Genomic DNA, 15,506 nt, shown 5'->3' on the forward strand with positions numbered 1-15,506 from the left:
TCTGCACATAAAAGTGGAGAAATCATAAATGTCCAAATGATAATGGAAGTGGCTGGGCCAATTTCAGCCCTTACTGTCTGTCAGTGTTGTAAATGGAATAGAACAACCAGCCCATGGGTATTTTTCTTAAAACCCTGTAAGGACTTAAAGACTTCAATAAATGAGACTATATCACGGGCCTGCCTACTCTGCTCCACGTCCTTCCTAAGTGATCATTTGCACTGACCCTGAAACTGAGGCCATCAGCTTTTGGGGAGGAGGGGAATGACTTTGTTATGCAAATGGAGTTTCATGGATGAGGACAGACAATTCTGGGTTACAATGATGACAAAAAGATCACCGGGTATTAGAGAAATGTTTCCCATACCCACACAATGAGGAGGACAGAAATGAAAGATTAGTGGAGTAAAAGTTTGGGAGTAAAGCAGAAAATGAAAGGTAGTATGAGGGGAAAAACAGTGAAAAGGAAAAACAAGCAGAGACAAATCACTGAATATCCCTTTCCCCCCAAAGGGAGAATAACCATCTTGCAAAGAGGTAGGGTAGCCAAGCAATTCCATGGAGCCACTGGACAGGAGGGACTGGGCAACCCTCTTTGCCCACTGTAAGCATCTCAGTCATGAAGGGGACAGAGGAGGGAGATCATGGTGCAGCACATGGAAAAGTTTAAAGAGATGGGCAGGGACCAAATTTAAGAACCAATGGAAAGTCCCTGGCTCTCACCCTTCACTGGTGTTGACATTGGACCAAGCTTTCAACACAATCATTAGCATTATATGAAGTGGTCCTTGCCTCCCAGAGAATATTAAAGACATGAACTATGAAGGTGACTCAATCTAACATGTGAATACAAGCAGACTGAAGTAGAAGAATTTGCAAGTTAGTAGCGTGAGAGAAGCAGGAAACACTGGTGGAATGTTCTATAGAAAGCGGTCTATAGAAAGCATGTTCTACAGAACATGGCAAGAAGATGGGGAAGAGTGCAGGGCATAGAGCAGAGTGGACAAGGGCACAGCTGAAGTCGGCGAGTGATGTTTCCAAAATAAGCAAAGTAAAAATCCCAGGACCAATCTAAAAGGAGATTGGTTGATGGGCCTCTGTCATGCAAGGACCTGGGAAAAGAAGGGCAGAAGGTCTAGCAAGGAGGGTGATGCTGAATGAAGGATGCAGTAGAAAAGTAATGAGATCAGGTGAGGGAACATCCCAGGACCAAGTGCAAGTCTAGCACAGCTTACACTGACATACATGTCTGTCAGAAGCTGGCATGTAATCCTGCTCCAGCCCAGGATCTGGGTGGGGTTTCTCCTGGGGAGAATTTATGAATACTTACCTTTCTAGGTAAAGGCCAGAGGGGCACAACCCAACTTACAACTACAGAGCCCACCTACATCTGGGTGAGCCAATCTCATGGTTCCCGTTTCACCTGGCCTTTGTATTTTACTTGCTAGAGTCAGAAAAATAGGCACCAAAATTACTCTGTGTCCTTGAACACTTCCTCTTTAAAGGTTCACTGGAGGTCAGCCGCATAAACTGCTCCCTACTGATTGCACCAGGGAGATTTGAGCATCTGTACAAATATGCAAAAATATGGAGACCAACAGGTCCAGCCTCTACTGGGTCCCACACGATGGTTGCATGCACTGTTGGCTGGCTACCTAATACACACAAATTTTGTCCACTAACTACTCTAGAAAAGTTGGTCACAATGAAAAATAGCCTGAATAGAGAACTTGGAGCTGAACAAGGATTTTCTTTGATTCCTACAGAGCAGTGATATTAATTTGATAACATTTATATTTGTATATTTGAAGTTTTTGTTTTCAAAGAAGGTACAGACACCAATGCAATGTTGGTGTGACTGGAGGCTCTGACGTTCCTCCCCCTTAGTCCTCTAGGGGGAGCTGGACAGTTTGTAAATCTGGTAGTACTATATGATTTGAGCAAACTGTTTAAGGGCTTTGGAGCCTATAGGCATTTATTCTCCACAACTTTGTAATTAGGAATGGAGAAAAAAAGGCAATGACTGCGGGGGTATATTTTTAACTAAAAAAAAAAAAAAAGACCCAAAATAAAAACCAATCTTAAAACAGCTTATCTACTGGTTTGGGGGCCAAAACCATCATGATCTGGCTCCAGTTGATAATGTAAACAAATTGATTTTTAAAGTTGTTGGCAAATGGCTTCTAACTAGAGAGAGCAAACACGTTCATGTACAATAAACTCTATTGAGAAAAGAAAAGAACTCATGACTTACTTTAGGAAATCATGGTCTGACAGGATAGAGAGAGAGAAACATGTAAATTTGTCTCAACCACAGGATCGATAGCAACTAGAACACAGGAGGACTTCTGTATTCTCCATTTTAGAATGGGAACAGAAATAGGAAATGATCTCAAGTTATCCACTTTTGGCCACTTTCTGGGTCTTTGTGTGGGGTCCTGTGTGGAGACAACTCAAGAGTTTCAGGACTGGTGGGTATAGGTTGGTTCTGGGCTCCTCAGTACTTGCTGGGAGGCACCAGTTTTGGCTTCATTTACATGAGGATCCGCATTTTGGTCCTTCCTTCCTTCTTCTTTTAGCCATTTCTTAATGAGCATCAATGACAGGACAGCTACCTAATAGCAAAGTACAAACGGTGTAACTCAAGGGTTTCGAAGATGGAATAGTCGCCATGCAACCAAGAGATGCTGATCCATCCATCTGGGATTATTTACAATGCTCACATGCCACGCTAAGAGGGCGAGAATAGTTCTGAATGTGAGATGGGTTTAGAAAAAGCAGAAGATGAAGAGGTTTAACAGTGGTAGGGTATCGTCCTATCATCTCAGGAGAATCAACCATATATTATAAAGAGTAACAGCTGGATGCAATATAACAAAGCACATGCCTATAATCCCAGCAACTTGGGAGGCTGAGAAAGGAGGATCACAGATTCAAGGCAAACCTGGGCAACTACAACTTAGAAAGATCCTGTCTCAAAATGTAAAAAAAATAAAAGAGAGTTGGGGATGTAGCACCCCTGGGTTCAATCCCAGTAGTGCCAAAAAAAAAAAAAAAAGCAATAGGATCTTGTGAAAACTATGACCTTGTCATGTCCTGAAAGGCCCCCACACCCCCAAAATTAAACATAAGCCTTTGGAACAATAAATGCGTCTCTCAAGGTGCTCTAACTGTACATTAGGGATACCTACTATTCACAGAAAGAAATTTAGGGATATGCCTGAAACTGAATTAGTATTCTTGTTTCCTAGCTGATGAAACCTGGGTCTCACCCAATGAACACTTGGCGGCAGCACAATAAGATCCTTGAAGAAAGAAAAGAAGCTTAGCAAGCACTAGGTGATTGTGGCCATGTGGCATTAAGGCCACTGTGGGGATGGGATGCTCCACAATCATATCCAGGTGGCTACCCTGAGCAGCTTTGTATCTTCCCCTTCCACAGTAGTGAGTTTATTCCTTTCAAAATATTACCAAATCTTAGCATTCAAAGCTGCAAAGAATGGCAACTGTTCACTAAAGTGCCCAGTGGAGGCTATATCACTTCAGGTCATGGTGAAGGTTGAGAGGAAAACAGCAAGCCTGAAGTATATCTGGTGGCATGAGCTTATTCTAGTGGGACAGTGCCAAGCACACTGGAACACCGCAGAGGAGATGGACTGGGGAAGGAAATCAATATCAGAATAAATTTTTACTCTGCTACAGAATGACTCAATCTGTGTTCTTTCCTGCAAAGGGCTGGGTTAGGGAGGCGCTGCAGGGAGGAAAGCCTGTGGCCATACGCAGGCTTCACTGAATACCTAATGGTAAGCTCTGCAGAGTTGGAAACGTGTGTACTAGTCTTTTTATTTAGCCTTTCAAGGGTGAAGCCATTGCTCAGAAAACCTTACATGTTCAACTTGGGTTTACCTCCGGTCTTCTAGAGACTTCCCTTTAAACTGAGGGCAATATGTGGACATCGAGGTGACCACAGTAGATGCTATGTGAGCTGAGAGTGCCTGGGAAACCTCCTCTTCACATATCATCTCTTCCTGGGAGTGTGGAGTTTGTGGTGAATTTCAGAGAGGGCAGGCCTATGCTTAAGTATCCAGTCTTGGCAGGCATTTAGAGAACAGGCATACAAAGAGAGAAAAAAATCTCTTCATACCTTCATCTCTTCTTCCATTTCTGACATTTTCCGCTCCAAGGCTCGTCTCTCCTGTTTAGAAACAAGGAGACTGTTGAACATGTAATGGACCTACAGGCAGCCACGACGCACCTCCCAGCTGCTATGGGATCAGCAGCTTCATGGTAAAGGGTCTGTCTACTGACTCAGACAAACCTTACCCAGATGTGAGCGCTCCTTCATCCTGTCCCTGTAGAATGAGCTACTTCACTGATAAGAATCCCAGGATCTCTAAGCAAATAAGTGAGACCCTATCTCTAAATAAAATGCAAAATAGGGTTGGGGATGTGGCTCAGTGGTTGAGTGCCCCTGGGTTCAATCCCTGGTTACTCCCCACCTCAAAATCCCAGGATCTAATTCTTCTTGCAAAACATCAGAAGACATAGAGGGAAGCAACTTGCTTACAGATGATCAGACCAGGGCACTCTGAGTTATTCTCTGCAAGCTGGAAGGTTTCATGGACTTTCAAATGACTGCAAGTAGCCAGAATCCTTGCTTTCTATTAACAAAAATCCACCATTATCCTCAGTAATATCCCAAGCCCCCCAAACAAAATCTTAGGGAACTGCTTCTCTCATGACAGGGAGATGGTTTGCAAGGAAGTAGACATCACTGTCTACTAAGAAATAGCATCCCTACTCCAAGTTCCTGTCTCCCTCCCTTTCTTTCTCCCAGCAACTAACTCTTATTTTAGCCTGAATGCAACAGAGAGTCCTTGATCAGATGAGATACCAAGGAGGTTTGGCTATAGGCCAAGGAAATGAAATATAAAACTTAGCTGCTTTCCAAATTAAACATACAATAACAGGAGAGATGGGAACATATTATATCCCTAGGGTCAAATCTAAACTAGAGCTCATCAATAAATCTAATTGAGTTTTCCCAATCCAAGAATGTCAAATCCCAGAAAAATATGCTGAGTGCAGTTGGAAGGAGGTCAGCAATTGAACCAGAGAGTGGGATTCTGATGGTTCATGTCTCAAGTCAAATGAATTAAATCAATGGCAGAGGGTCCTGTTAAAAACTTTTCTTTTTAAAGTGATGAGAAGGGCAAAGAGCCCTTGTATATGTATGTGTGTATGTGTGCGCGCGCACGCACGCTTATGATGATTTACAGTAAACCAAAATATATTATGGCTATGTGTATGTGTGTAGTTGTGCCTATTGGAAGAACTACAACAAGATGACCTTCCAAGAACCCTTCCCACCCTAAGACTGGAATGTGTACAAAGTACTGAGGAAGCCAAAAGGACTAGCAATCAAATTACTGTCCAGAATCAGACAAAAAGAATTTCTCATCAGGCTGGGAATGGAATGTGGCAGAGTTCCTACCTTCTTAAGATGAACTTTTTCCACTGGCACAAACAACAAAGTTAGGGAAAGTCAGAGAGAGAGATGAAACGGGAAAAAGAGACATGCACGTACCCGTTTCTCCATTTCTAGCATTGATGATCGGTCAGAGGTCTTTTCTTGTTTCTGCTGAGCAGATGGAAAGAAAACACTTGTTACTTCAGTTCTTTTGCCAGGGGAAACCCAGTCTCGTTCATCTTCACCACTGGACACTCAGAAGTAGATGGCCAGGCTTTGGGCTTTCACTTTAGCAAGTGTCCCAACAAAATAAATTCTGATAGATCACTAAGCCTAACATTATTTTGTCTCTGAAGTTTGCAGGATTCTCACTGATTGGGGGGGTGGGTAAGGCATTGTGACACTCCAAAAGTCACATGTGCTGGGTGTGGAGGCACATTCCTGTAATCCCAGCAGCTTGGGAGGCTGAGGCAGGAGGATTGCAAGTTTAAGGCCAGCCTTAGCAATCTATCAAGGTCCTAAGCAACTTACTAAGTTACTCTGCCTTAAAATAAAACATAAAAAGGGCTGGGGATGTAGCTCAGTGGTAAAGTACCTCTGGGTTAAATCCCTAGTACCAAAAATCAATCAGTCAGTCAATCAATCAATCAATCAATCAATCGTACAAAGACATTATTCAACACATACCCAGCTTCCTCTCCTAGTTCTCTTTCTCTCTGTCTCCAGGGCCAACTATCTTCTTATGTTGTACTGTCCCTCTCCCTTCTTTTTTATGAGTAATATCATAATCCAGAGGAAATGAGAAATGGGTTTTCTACTTTAAAAGGCTGGAGATCCTTGAAGGCCCCATGGCTCTCCTCTAAACAATCCCTTCTCCCATTCCTTCTGTCTCACAGGCACTGAGGCCATTTTCCTTACAGAGCACTGGTCTCTGTGTGTGCTTACACTTCTTGGGAGCCCTGCTTTGAACACAGCACTTCCATTTTTATCTGTTGCATACCCTGGACTTTCAGTTAATATTTTATCTGCATAAAGGATTTAGAATGTATTTTAGATCACCATTGACCTTTAAGTTATAGTTTTTAGAAGGGTTAAAAAGATGTGGCTACATACCCAAAATGTAGAATAAACTCAGATAATAATCCTGTCTTAAATAAGGGAGTAAAAAGGAACCCTTCTTAGCATTACAGAACAGGGAAGAATTTCTTATAGATATTTAATAAGTAAAGGTGATTATTTTTATTTTGCCTTGTGCCAGGCTCAGACAACAGTCAATAAGTATAGAAATTATGCTGGTTTTCTGGCAGAGGTTACCCTTTCCCCCCAAAATTAAGGAATAGCCAGAACTAACATTAATCCTCGGAATCTGGCTCCTGTCCTGGGCTTTCACCTTCTGCTCTGAAGGTCATGGCTATGTGCCTTAATACTGCATCTACAGTAGGAAGGGTGCAGAAGGAAAAGAGAAGTTGAAACTGGGATTTATGCAGATCCTCATTAAGTCTCCCTTTCCTAAGCCTGAGAAACTATGTTTAAATTCATGTATACAAAGAACTAGTTTTTTATTTGCTTGTTTTGTTTTAAATGTCAAGCCTGATAGAGTTCAGGTGAACCTTCCATGTAAAAACACTGTGCGTGTCCATGTGGTAACTGTCTCCACGTAAATGTATGAGACTCACAGGCTCCCGCCCACTGTCCTACCAAACAACTCCATTTTTGGTAAACAGAGAAAGGGTTTGTAGTGCCACCATTTCTTCTGAATTTCAATAACTTATATTTGGCAAAACTAAGTATATTTTGACACACCCAGCAAAGCAGTTGGCTGGAGGGTAAATGCTATTCCCCAGTGACTTGGGAAAGGCTGATTTTATTTTTAATGTCCACAGCTTGCTAGGCTGCTCATTGCTATGAAGCGAAGCTGGGGGAAAGGCCGTGAACCCCACCCAATAGGTCAAGAAACAAGCTAACTGCCAGAAGCTTCTGCCGAAGAAAATGTGCAGCAGGTGAAACTAGGTTTTTCCTGTGGTTCTTCACAGTCCTGACTGCTCCTTATTTTTCTATAAAATACAGCCCAATAATAACTGATAAGAACCAGATCTGTATTTATTGACAGATGCCAATATTTGGCACAATTCAGAATAAAAATTGGACCAGACATCTCCTAAGGATCTATCATAAATTAGATGTTTGCCTGGCTCAGTAGTACTGAGATGAAGAGATATCTTAAGGCTTACCCTGCCTTGGGGCAGGGTTGTAACTGTGTATATCTGTATTTTATTTTTTCCTCTTAGATTTAGAGACCTACTTTCTTATTCCACAAAACCATGTTAAGTCCAGTTGTTATCTATCTGTTGCAGTAGGTCTCAGAAATTCCCAGGAAGAGACGTATTTGGCTACTATCACAGGCAGAAGGGAGTGCCTTTTTCAAATTGACAGAGGCAGCTCTCAGGACAGGCCAACTATTTTGAGCCTGGCTAAGCCCTTTTCTGGTCAGTGTGGCTGTCCTAGCTGTCTTGCTGGGATCCCACACAGTTTTGTAGCACTATCTTCTACATGCTGGTGCCTCTTGCTCATCCCATGCCAGAGGGATGCTGTTCAGAGGGTATTTGACTACCCCGGTCCCCACCAAACCCCACAGTTTGGGACTATTCAACTCTATATTTTAGTCTTACTTTTGGATCATATCAAATTACCAGATTGACTAGCCACCTCTGGTTTTCATTTCACGCTCTCCTTGTAAAGAGTCATTTTTACCTCAGATTGGCTTTTCAAATTCTTAGTCCCTAGGCATCTGGGTTTCCGGTTAACTCTGCAGTAACCTAAGACAGTACTTGCTCTAGCTCTCAGCTGCAGGGTTTATTTCACTAGTGATGAGGTCATTACCTCTACCACCCTCTAATGCATCATCTAATAAAATCAGGCCCAGCAGTGAGAGGAAATGGATATCCTTGCGTTCCCGCCTACCAGCTCTTTATTTCTAGCTGAAGGAGGGTGTAGCCTGGGGAGATAGGAAGGAATCGTTGCAGGATGGAATCTTTACATCAGGACCTAATCCCGGGTTCCAGCAGCTCTTCTTCCCCTGATGTGCTACATAACCTAAGCAAGCCACTCTTGTTTCTAGGCCCAATTTGCTACCTTTCTGTACTCGGGTATAATGTCTTGCAGATCCCTCTCCAAAAGGTGATGTGCAAATAAGCTGCACTGAAACACGAGGAACAAGACAGAAGAAGCTGTCTAGGACTGACTGTGCTGTGCTAGTTTATGCTTTTCTACTGAGAACTAATTAGATAATATTAATTAATTATTAGCATTTAGACCATCAGAAGTTGTTCACTGAACTATCAGTTTTCAATTTTAAGTTAAACACTGACTGAATCCTCAGCTCAAATTAGAATCCAAGGGAACTCCATTTCACTGCCTCTGATGAGGCCTGATTTTGACTCCATCTCATGTCCTGCCCCTTAGATCCCTAGTCCAGGTTGTCTGCTGATATCAATCCCTGTCTCCCCATCTTCTTTATTCTTCCTCTCCTTACCTGGGCCATCTTCTCAAGCTTGGATTTTATATCTGCTAGCTCTAGCTGGGCCTCCTGAAGTTTGGTTTTCAGTTTTTGGTTTTCAGTCAGGGCACTCTCGTAGAGCTGGGGAGGGGGAAGCAGAGTCAGGTCACTAGGGGGGCTTCCCAGAATCAGAACCCACACAGTTTGATCATATGAGAATGTCTGGGGCTCTCTGCTCCAAGCCAAGACAGTACCCTAGGGGCAGAAGATGATGAAGTGTGGGGATCAGGGCACATTCACAGCCACTGCTCTCTGGCTTCTTGAAGGTGATGATCTCACATGCAGAACACAGAGAATGATGCTCCAATTTCAATAATGTTAATCTTGGGGGGAAAAATCCCCAGTCATCCATTTTCTCCTATGTAGTACTGACATTGCTTAAAAGTGTGGCTTCTCATACCAAAGAGATTAGTTTTGTAACTGGCCTAGGGTGATTTTTGTCGAGTTCTACTTAATAAAAACATCAACAAAGAAGAATTTCTTTAACCAAAATGTTTTTTCCTGGTACCTCAAGTGCTTGAAGGGAAAGTTTTCAAAGCCTACTCCTGGAGCTAGGTAGCAAGACAAAAGGAAATGGACTATAAAGTGATTCAAATCCTTTCCAAGCCCAGACAATGATGATAATGATGAGGGTTTTTTAAAAAAACTAACACCAAGAAGTATTTAGCTGATATTCACAGGATCTTATTAAAAGCACATGTTTATTAAAAATAAGTCCACCACATAAGTCTCAGGTTTAGACAGAACTATAATTTTTTATTCTTACAATTCTTATTTTCTTACTTTTTCCCATATATGTAAATATCTGACTCTAGGCAAAAACTTACTGCAATAAAAACAATTTAAGGGTTTTAATTTAGCTGGTGGAGAGGTAAAGCAAACAAAGAAGACTGCAAGCAAGGAGTTGTTACTTAAGTGTCCTTTTCCCTGCTTACTCACAACTGCGCTCCTTTTTCTATCCTGGGGGAAAAGGCTATTTATATGTTGTAACCCAAGAACAGGAAAACTGAAAAATGACCTTACTTTTTTATAATCCCTGTTGCTGTCCTCTTCCACACGGCTGGTCAGGCTGGCTAGACGAGCCTCCCGGGCTTCCCGACGGGCTCTTGCTGAGGCTCGGTCACCATAAGAATCACTGGTTGTAGGGTTACCACCTCCTGATTCCAACCTGTGAGATGTAATGTGAAAGGTAAAAAGTACTTTTGAGAACAAAGTAGTGAGGGGAAGATAGAGTTCAGGAGTAGTCTGTACTTTTTCTAAGATATTTGTGAGGGGAGGCCAAAAACGATGCATGACATTCCTTCCTTGAATCTCTCAGAGAGCATTCCTGGATCTCATGGCTACACTGTATCCGTGTGGAGCTTAAGGAGGGAGGCTGTCATTTGCCAAGAATGGAGCTTACTTGAAAAATTGGTGGTTTGGACACATGTGCTGACTTAAATCTTGGAGCTTTTCAAATTAGTTTGGGGTTGAACAGCTTCCCTGAAAAGTGTGCTTTTAAAAGCAAAAGTTTCTTGGATCTCAATGGCTCTTGGAAAATGATTACAATTAACTGTCGTTGAATCAGAAACATGTGGAGACTGAGCTGGAGGCTGAATGGAGGAGGATGGCCAGCAGGGCACGATACCTGTGCTTCATCAGTGCACTGAAGTGGGCTGGAATCCCAAACATTCCACGGTGCTACACGATGCCCAAAAAAGCTACTTTCCGACCCTCTTTTCTGTATTCTATATCAATACTTATATCTATAACCAAGATTCTTATACCTTCCAGAAACTGAACTTTCAAGAGTGGTTTTATTCCCAGTATTGGTAAGTTCATTAGAGGAAGTCAGCTAATTATGGTTAAAGTGTATAATTATTGAACTGATTCTAAATACTGGTTTATATTTTCCTGAACTTTGCTTTTTGCAAACTAGAATGTGTCACACACGAAAGTGCTCTGGACAAAGCAGCCCTGCAGAGCTCCACGGCCCTGAATTGGGACGGTTTGAAGCTTCACAGCTGTGGGACTTGCATCTGATGTTTCTGTGGTACCTACTGTCAAATCTAGGGAGGGGGTAGCTGAAATAAGCATTAAGTAGCAGAAAAGCAATAAGGTTGAGGACAGAGAGGGGAGAGGCAAAGTAATTAGCTCCTAAGAACAATAATGATCACTTTTCTTTATAACATTCTTTTTATTTCTTTTGTTAATAGAAATCTTTGTATTGACTTCTTTTTACTATAAAAGCAATACATTAAAAGTAGTACCAAAGGGGGCTGGGGTTGTGGCTCAGCGGCAGAGCACTTTTCTAGCACTGGTGAGTGAGGCCCTGGGTTGGATCCTCAGCACCACATAGAAAACAACAACTGAGATAAAGGTTAAATTCTTTAAAAAAAAATTAAAAATTAAAAAAAATAATACCAAAGTATCTACCCCATAATTTTGCCCAAGGAATAACCACTATTAACAGTCTAGTTCATCTCCTTGCAGGATGTCAACACAAAAATATGTTAAAATATATATTTCTGTAAATAAAATTAGATACTGCCTATTGTCTAATTCCTCTTCCTTCCTACACTTATTATTATGATTGTGGGCATCAGCTAAGTAAAAATAAATTTGTCTCATAAAAATGACTGCACAGTCCTTTCCATGGTTTTCTGATAATTTAATTAATCTTTAATTGATAGCCACATATTGTTTGTTCTGGCCCAGACTGGCCTCAAAGTTGTGATCCTCTGGCCTCAGTCTCTTGAGGAATTGATTTTAATATTCGGGAGGTTCAATATTTTTGGTTATTCATCTTCTTTGTTTTGGAATTACCCACTTTGTGGCCTTTATTTAGCAGAATCTTCATCATCTTCTTGTTGTTGGTGGAGCCTCCAACATGGTAGGGTTTTTAAAACTAACATAGCTTAAATTTTTTTTTCTATTTTGCTTTTTGTTTCTATAGTATCTTTTACTGCAGAGACTTAAAATTTTACGCGATTATATTTGCCGATTTTTACTTTTATCATATAATGCTTAGGAAGGTCTTTCCTATATAAAATTATAAAATATTTTACTTTTTTTGTTGGAAAGCTTTTTTCTCTAAAAATTATAACCCATCTGAAATTGTTTTTTTTGGGAAGGGAGGAAAGATATAGTTCCCAAATAGTCAATTATCTCAATGATCACTTAATGAATAATTGTTTCCCCAATGAGATGAAAAGCCACCTCATACACATGACTTTGTGGGGATTATAGATTGTGTTCCATCATATCTTTGTTTATTTTTAGACGGTACCTCACTGTTCCAATCATTGCAATTTGATAGCATATTTGAAATCTATAGGCAAAGTCTCCTTTCATGAATGGCTATTAATAACACAACAGAGTTCATAAAAGATTAACTATAACAAAATACCATGACAAAATGCCACTCTACCAATTCTGTAAAGCTGAGTAAGCTTCTGCTAGGTTAGAAGTAAATTACTTATCCTTGGCTGGTGCTGGTGAGAGGGCGAGCAAAAAAAGAATACACATAAAACTTAACATACATTATTAAGGGAGAACCAGCTCCATCACCAAGCAAATTATGAGAAGACTCATTTGCCCTGTGTTGTCTTATATCTACATCTTCCCCCAGTCTCTTCTTAATTTCTCCATCAGAGGAATAGTGGAAAGGAGAGATTCAAATGTGTATCTCCATAATTGCTATTATTTTCTTCTTCCAAAAGATCAGTTTTTGGTTTATTATTATTTTTTTGGTGCTGGGGATTAAACCCAGGAGCACTTTACCACTGATCTACATTTTTAGTCCTTTTTAAAATGTTTATATTTTGAGACAGGGTCTTGCTAAGCTGTTGATTATCTCACTAAATTGCTGAGATTAACCTCGAACTTGCCATCCTCTTGACTCAGTCTCCTGAGTTGCTGGGATTACAGGCATACAACTTTGCACTTGGCTAGCAAGATCGGTTTTTATAACCTTCTTATTAGTTGAAAAATTTCAGAGGATCATCCTCTAAATGGATACCTTCCCTTAATGTTTCTGCAACTGCAAAACAGGTCTTTAGTTAATTTGACAAACTGCTGCTGAGCACCATTTAGATACAAGGGATAAAGCTGGACTCACTGTTAGTGACGGCATCTAACCTCAATCTCCATTCAGGTTTCCACTATGCAATGAAGCCTTCCCTACACCACCAGATAAAGTTAACTGCCTCTTTTTTTTTTTACTCTCACATTACCTGACCATACTTCTAAATGGCATTTTCTACATTCTATTGAAATCATCTGTCTCTCCAGTGGTTTGTAAGCTAATTGTAGGTAAGGATATTGTCTTATTTGTATTGTTTCCCTACTGCCTAGCACAGTGCCTGGTACAGGTGCTTTAGGAAATTAATCTAGTGGTAGTACACAAGGTGAACTGGAAAAAGGAGATTGGTGGCAGGAAGGCGAACTGAAAGCTGTTCTATTACTTTGGCAGGAAATAATAAACGTTAGAAATTATTGTGATGGATGTGGAAATGAAAAGGAAGAAAATGATGTGGGGAAATTACTAAACCACTATATAAATCTAAATTTAATTAGACATATATTTACTCATAATTATTAAACATGCATATAAAACAGAGAGGGTTCTTACCTAGAAAGTCTTTCATGCTAGAGAAAGGAAACAAAAACAAAAACAATAAAAAAAAAGGAAAAAAGAAAACAGCATTAGCAAAGGGACTTATTTTTATTTCCATTTATAAATGCACTTTTTCAAATCAGATGTCTCAACTTCACAGCTGGAGATGGGGTTGCAATTTAAGAAAAGCAATTCAACCAACTGCACAAAAGGCTACTTAGCTCGAGCTCACATTTGGTATTCCATGACTCAGCAGACCTGAGGCTTAGAGATATAGCATCTTTTTTTCTTTTCAGGGCTAGGGTTGAACCCAGGGGTACTCTATCACTGAGCTATTCATTTTTATTTCATTCTGAGACAGCATCTCACTAAATTGCCGAGTTTGGCCTCAAACCTGTGATTCTCCCCACCTCAGTCTTCTCAAATTGCTGAGATTATGGGCATGTGCCACTGTTCTCAGCAGGGACATAGTATCTTTTAAAACTAGAAGTCAGCAAAATGTAAAATGATCAAAAATTGACACCCCCCCCTCCAATAAGCCAGCCAACCAGTGTTTTAGGAGTGGCTATCACTGATTTTCTGTGTGACATTTTTGATCATTTCTAATCTCAATATTCAGACTGTTAATTTCTTTCAGTTCACAGACCCCCACACCTTCCCAGAATAAATTTATAAATGTTAAACTTGGGACAGTTTTCTGGTTTTCACCTAGATCTACAGTGAAGGTAGATAAGTGAGAAAATTAGAAAGGGAAGAAGAGTTCCATCCTAGTCTCTAGAATGCTGGTTAAAAAAAAAAAAAAAAAAAAAAAAGAAAGAAAGTACTTTGAGGACTCAGAAGGAAGGAGTTTAATATGTAAACTATGATCTTGGTCACTGTAAATAAACCAATAAAAAGTGACTATGTCTGTGTTTCCCATTTATTTATTTATTTTTATCATAGATGGCCTTTCCCCTCCTATCCCTTCACTTTTTTTTTTTAAAAAGAACTCAGGCAAATAAACACTTACTTGATTTGAATGTATTTATTTATTTCCTCTTTTGAGGTGTTAAGGAATAACAAAAACTCCCAGGACAGATAAAAGAAGAAAGAAGAGATGCAGAAATGTGACAAAAATGTCACAAAACTAATAATAAATCCTTGAACTACTTAAGAATTACTCAGTGGCACTGATTTGGAGATGGACACATACCTTTATTTTATTTATTTATTTTATACGGTGCTGAGGATTGAACCTAGTGCCTCACATGTGTGAGGCAAGCGCTCCAACACTGAGCTATAACCCCATCCCCTTGTACACTTTTTCGTCCTAATCTAAATCCTGGAGATTCTCTTTTAGTAGGTCTGGAGTGGAATCTTCCTATCCTCCCAACACCATATTGGGAATTGAACCCAGTGCCTCATGTGTGCTGGGCAAGCACTCTACCACTGAAAAGGCCTCCTTAAAATTTTATTTTGAGATAGGGTCTAAGTTTCCAGGCTGGCCTCAAACCTGCAATCCTTCTGAGTAGCTGGAATTAGAGGCATGTACAATCATGCCTGATGCCCTGTATGTATTTTTTAACAAGTACCCAAGATGATTCTGTGGCATAGCTCTGGTTAAACACCACTGGACTGAACATATGTTTGTTTGTTTATTTTTTTAAGGTGGAGACATGTCCCATTTGAGATGAGGAAATCATTAAAAAAAAGTATATAGTATATATTTAATGTCCTCATATACTTGGAGTTCTTGGAGAATCCTGAAATTTAGAAATCTGGAATTCCTGACACTTTTCCTCTCCTGTAATTACACATTTGTACCTGATCTTCAGGGAGAGTCATATCCCATACACTCAATGCATATCCCACACTACCAATGACTATTTTTTTTGGTCAACATT

At 40.4% G+C, this 15,506-nt stretch overlaps 1 protein-coding gene across 11 annotated transcripts in view; it reads right to left on the bottom strand.

Annotated features, from left to right (window-relative positions):
• Ppp1r12b (protein phosphatase 1 regulatory subunit 12B) overlaps window positions 1-15,506 on the bottom strand; it is a 198,770-nt gene that overhangs the window by 13,410 nt on the left and 169,854 nt on the right. For 7 of the 11 annotated variants that reach the window (XM_058585821.1, XM_058585830.1, XM_046463885.2 and 4 more), the window contains 5 exons: window positions 13,639-13,655; window positions 10,050-10,194; window positions 9,003-9,107; window positions 5,588-5,641; window positions 4,145-4,195 (listed from right to left, as the gene is read on the bottom strand). In XM_058585821.1, coding sequence (XP_058441804.1) covers window positions 4,145-4,195; window positions 5,588-5,641; window positions 9,003-9,107; window positions 10,050-10,194; window positions 13,639-13,655 — 372 coding nt within the window. Of the gene's footprint in view, window positions 1-4,144; window positions 4,196-5,587; window positions 5,642-9,002; window positions 9,108-10,049; window positions 10,195-13,638; window positions 13,656-15,506 lie in introns of those variants that run through there. The other 4 variants (XM_058585822.1, XM_058585829.1, XR_009228721.1 and 1 more) reach the window with 2 other exon arrangements.

This window comes from Marmota monax, unplaced genomic scaffold (assembly GCF_021218885.2).
Source record: "Marmota monax isolate L192 unplaced genomic scaffold, Marmota_monax_Labrador192_F-V1.1 WCK01_AAM20220418_F8-fsc00099, whole genome shotgun sequence".
NCBI classification, from domain to species: domain Eukaryota; kingdom Metazoa; phylum Chordata; class Mammalia; order Rodentia; family Sciuridae; genus Marmota; species Marmota monax.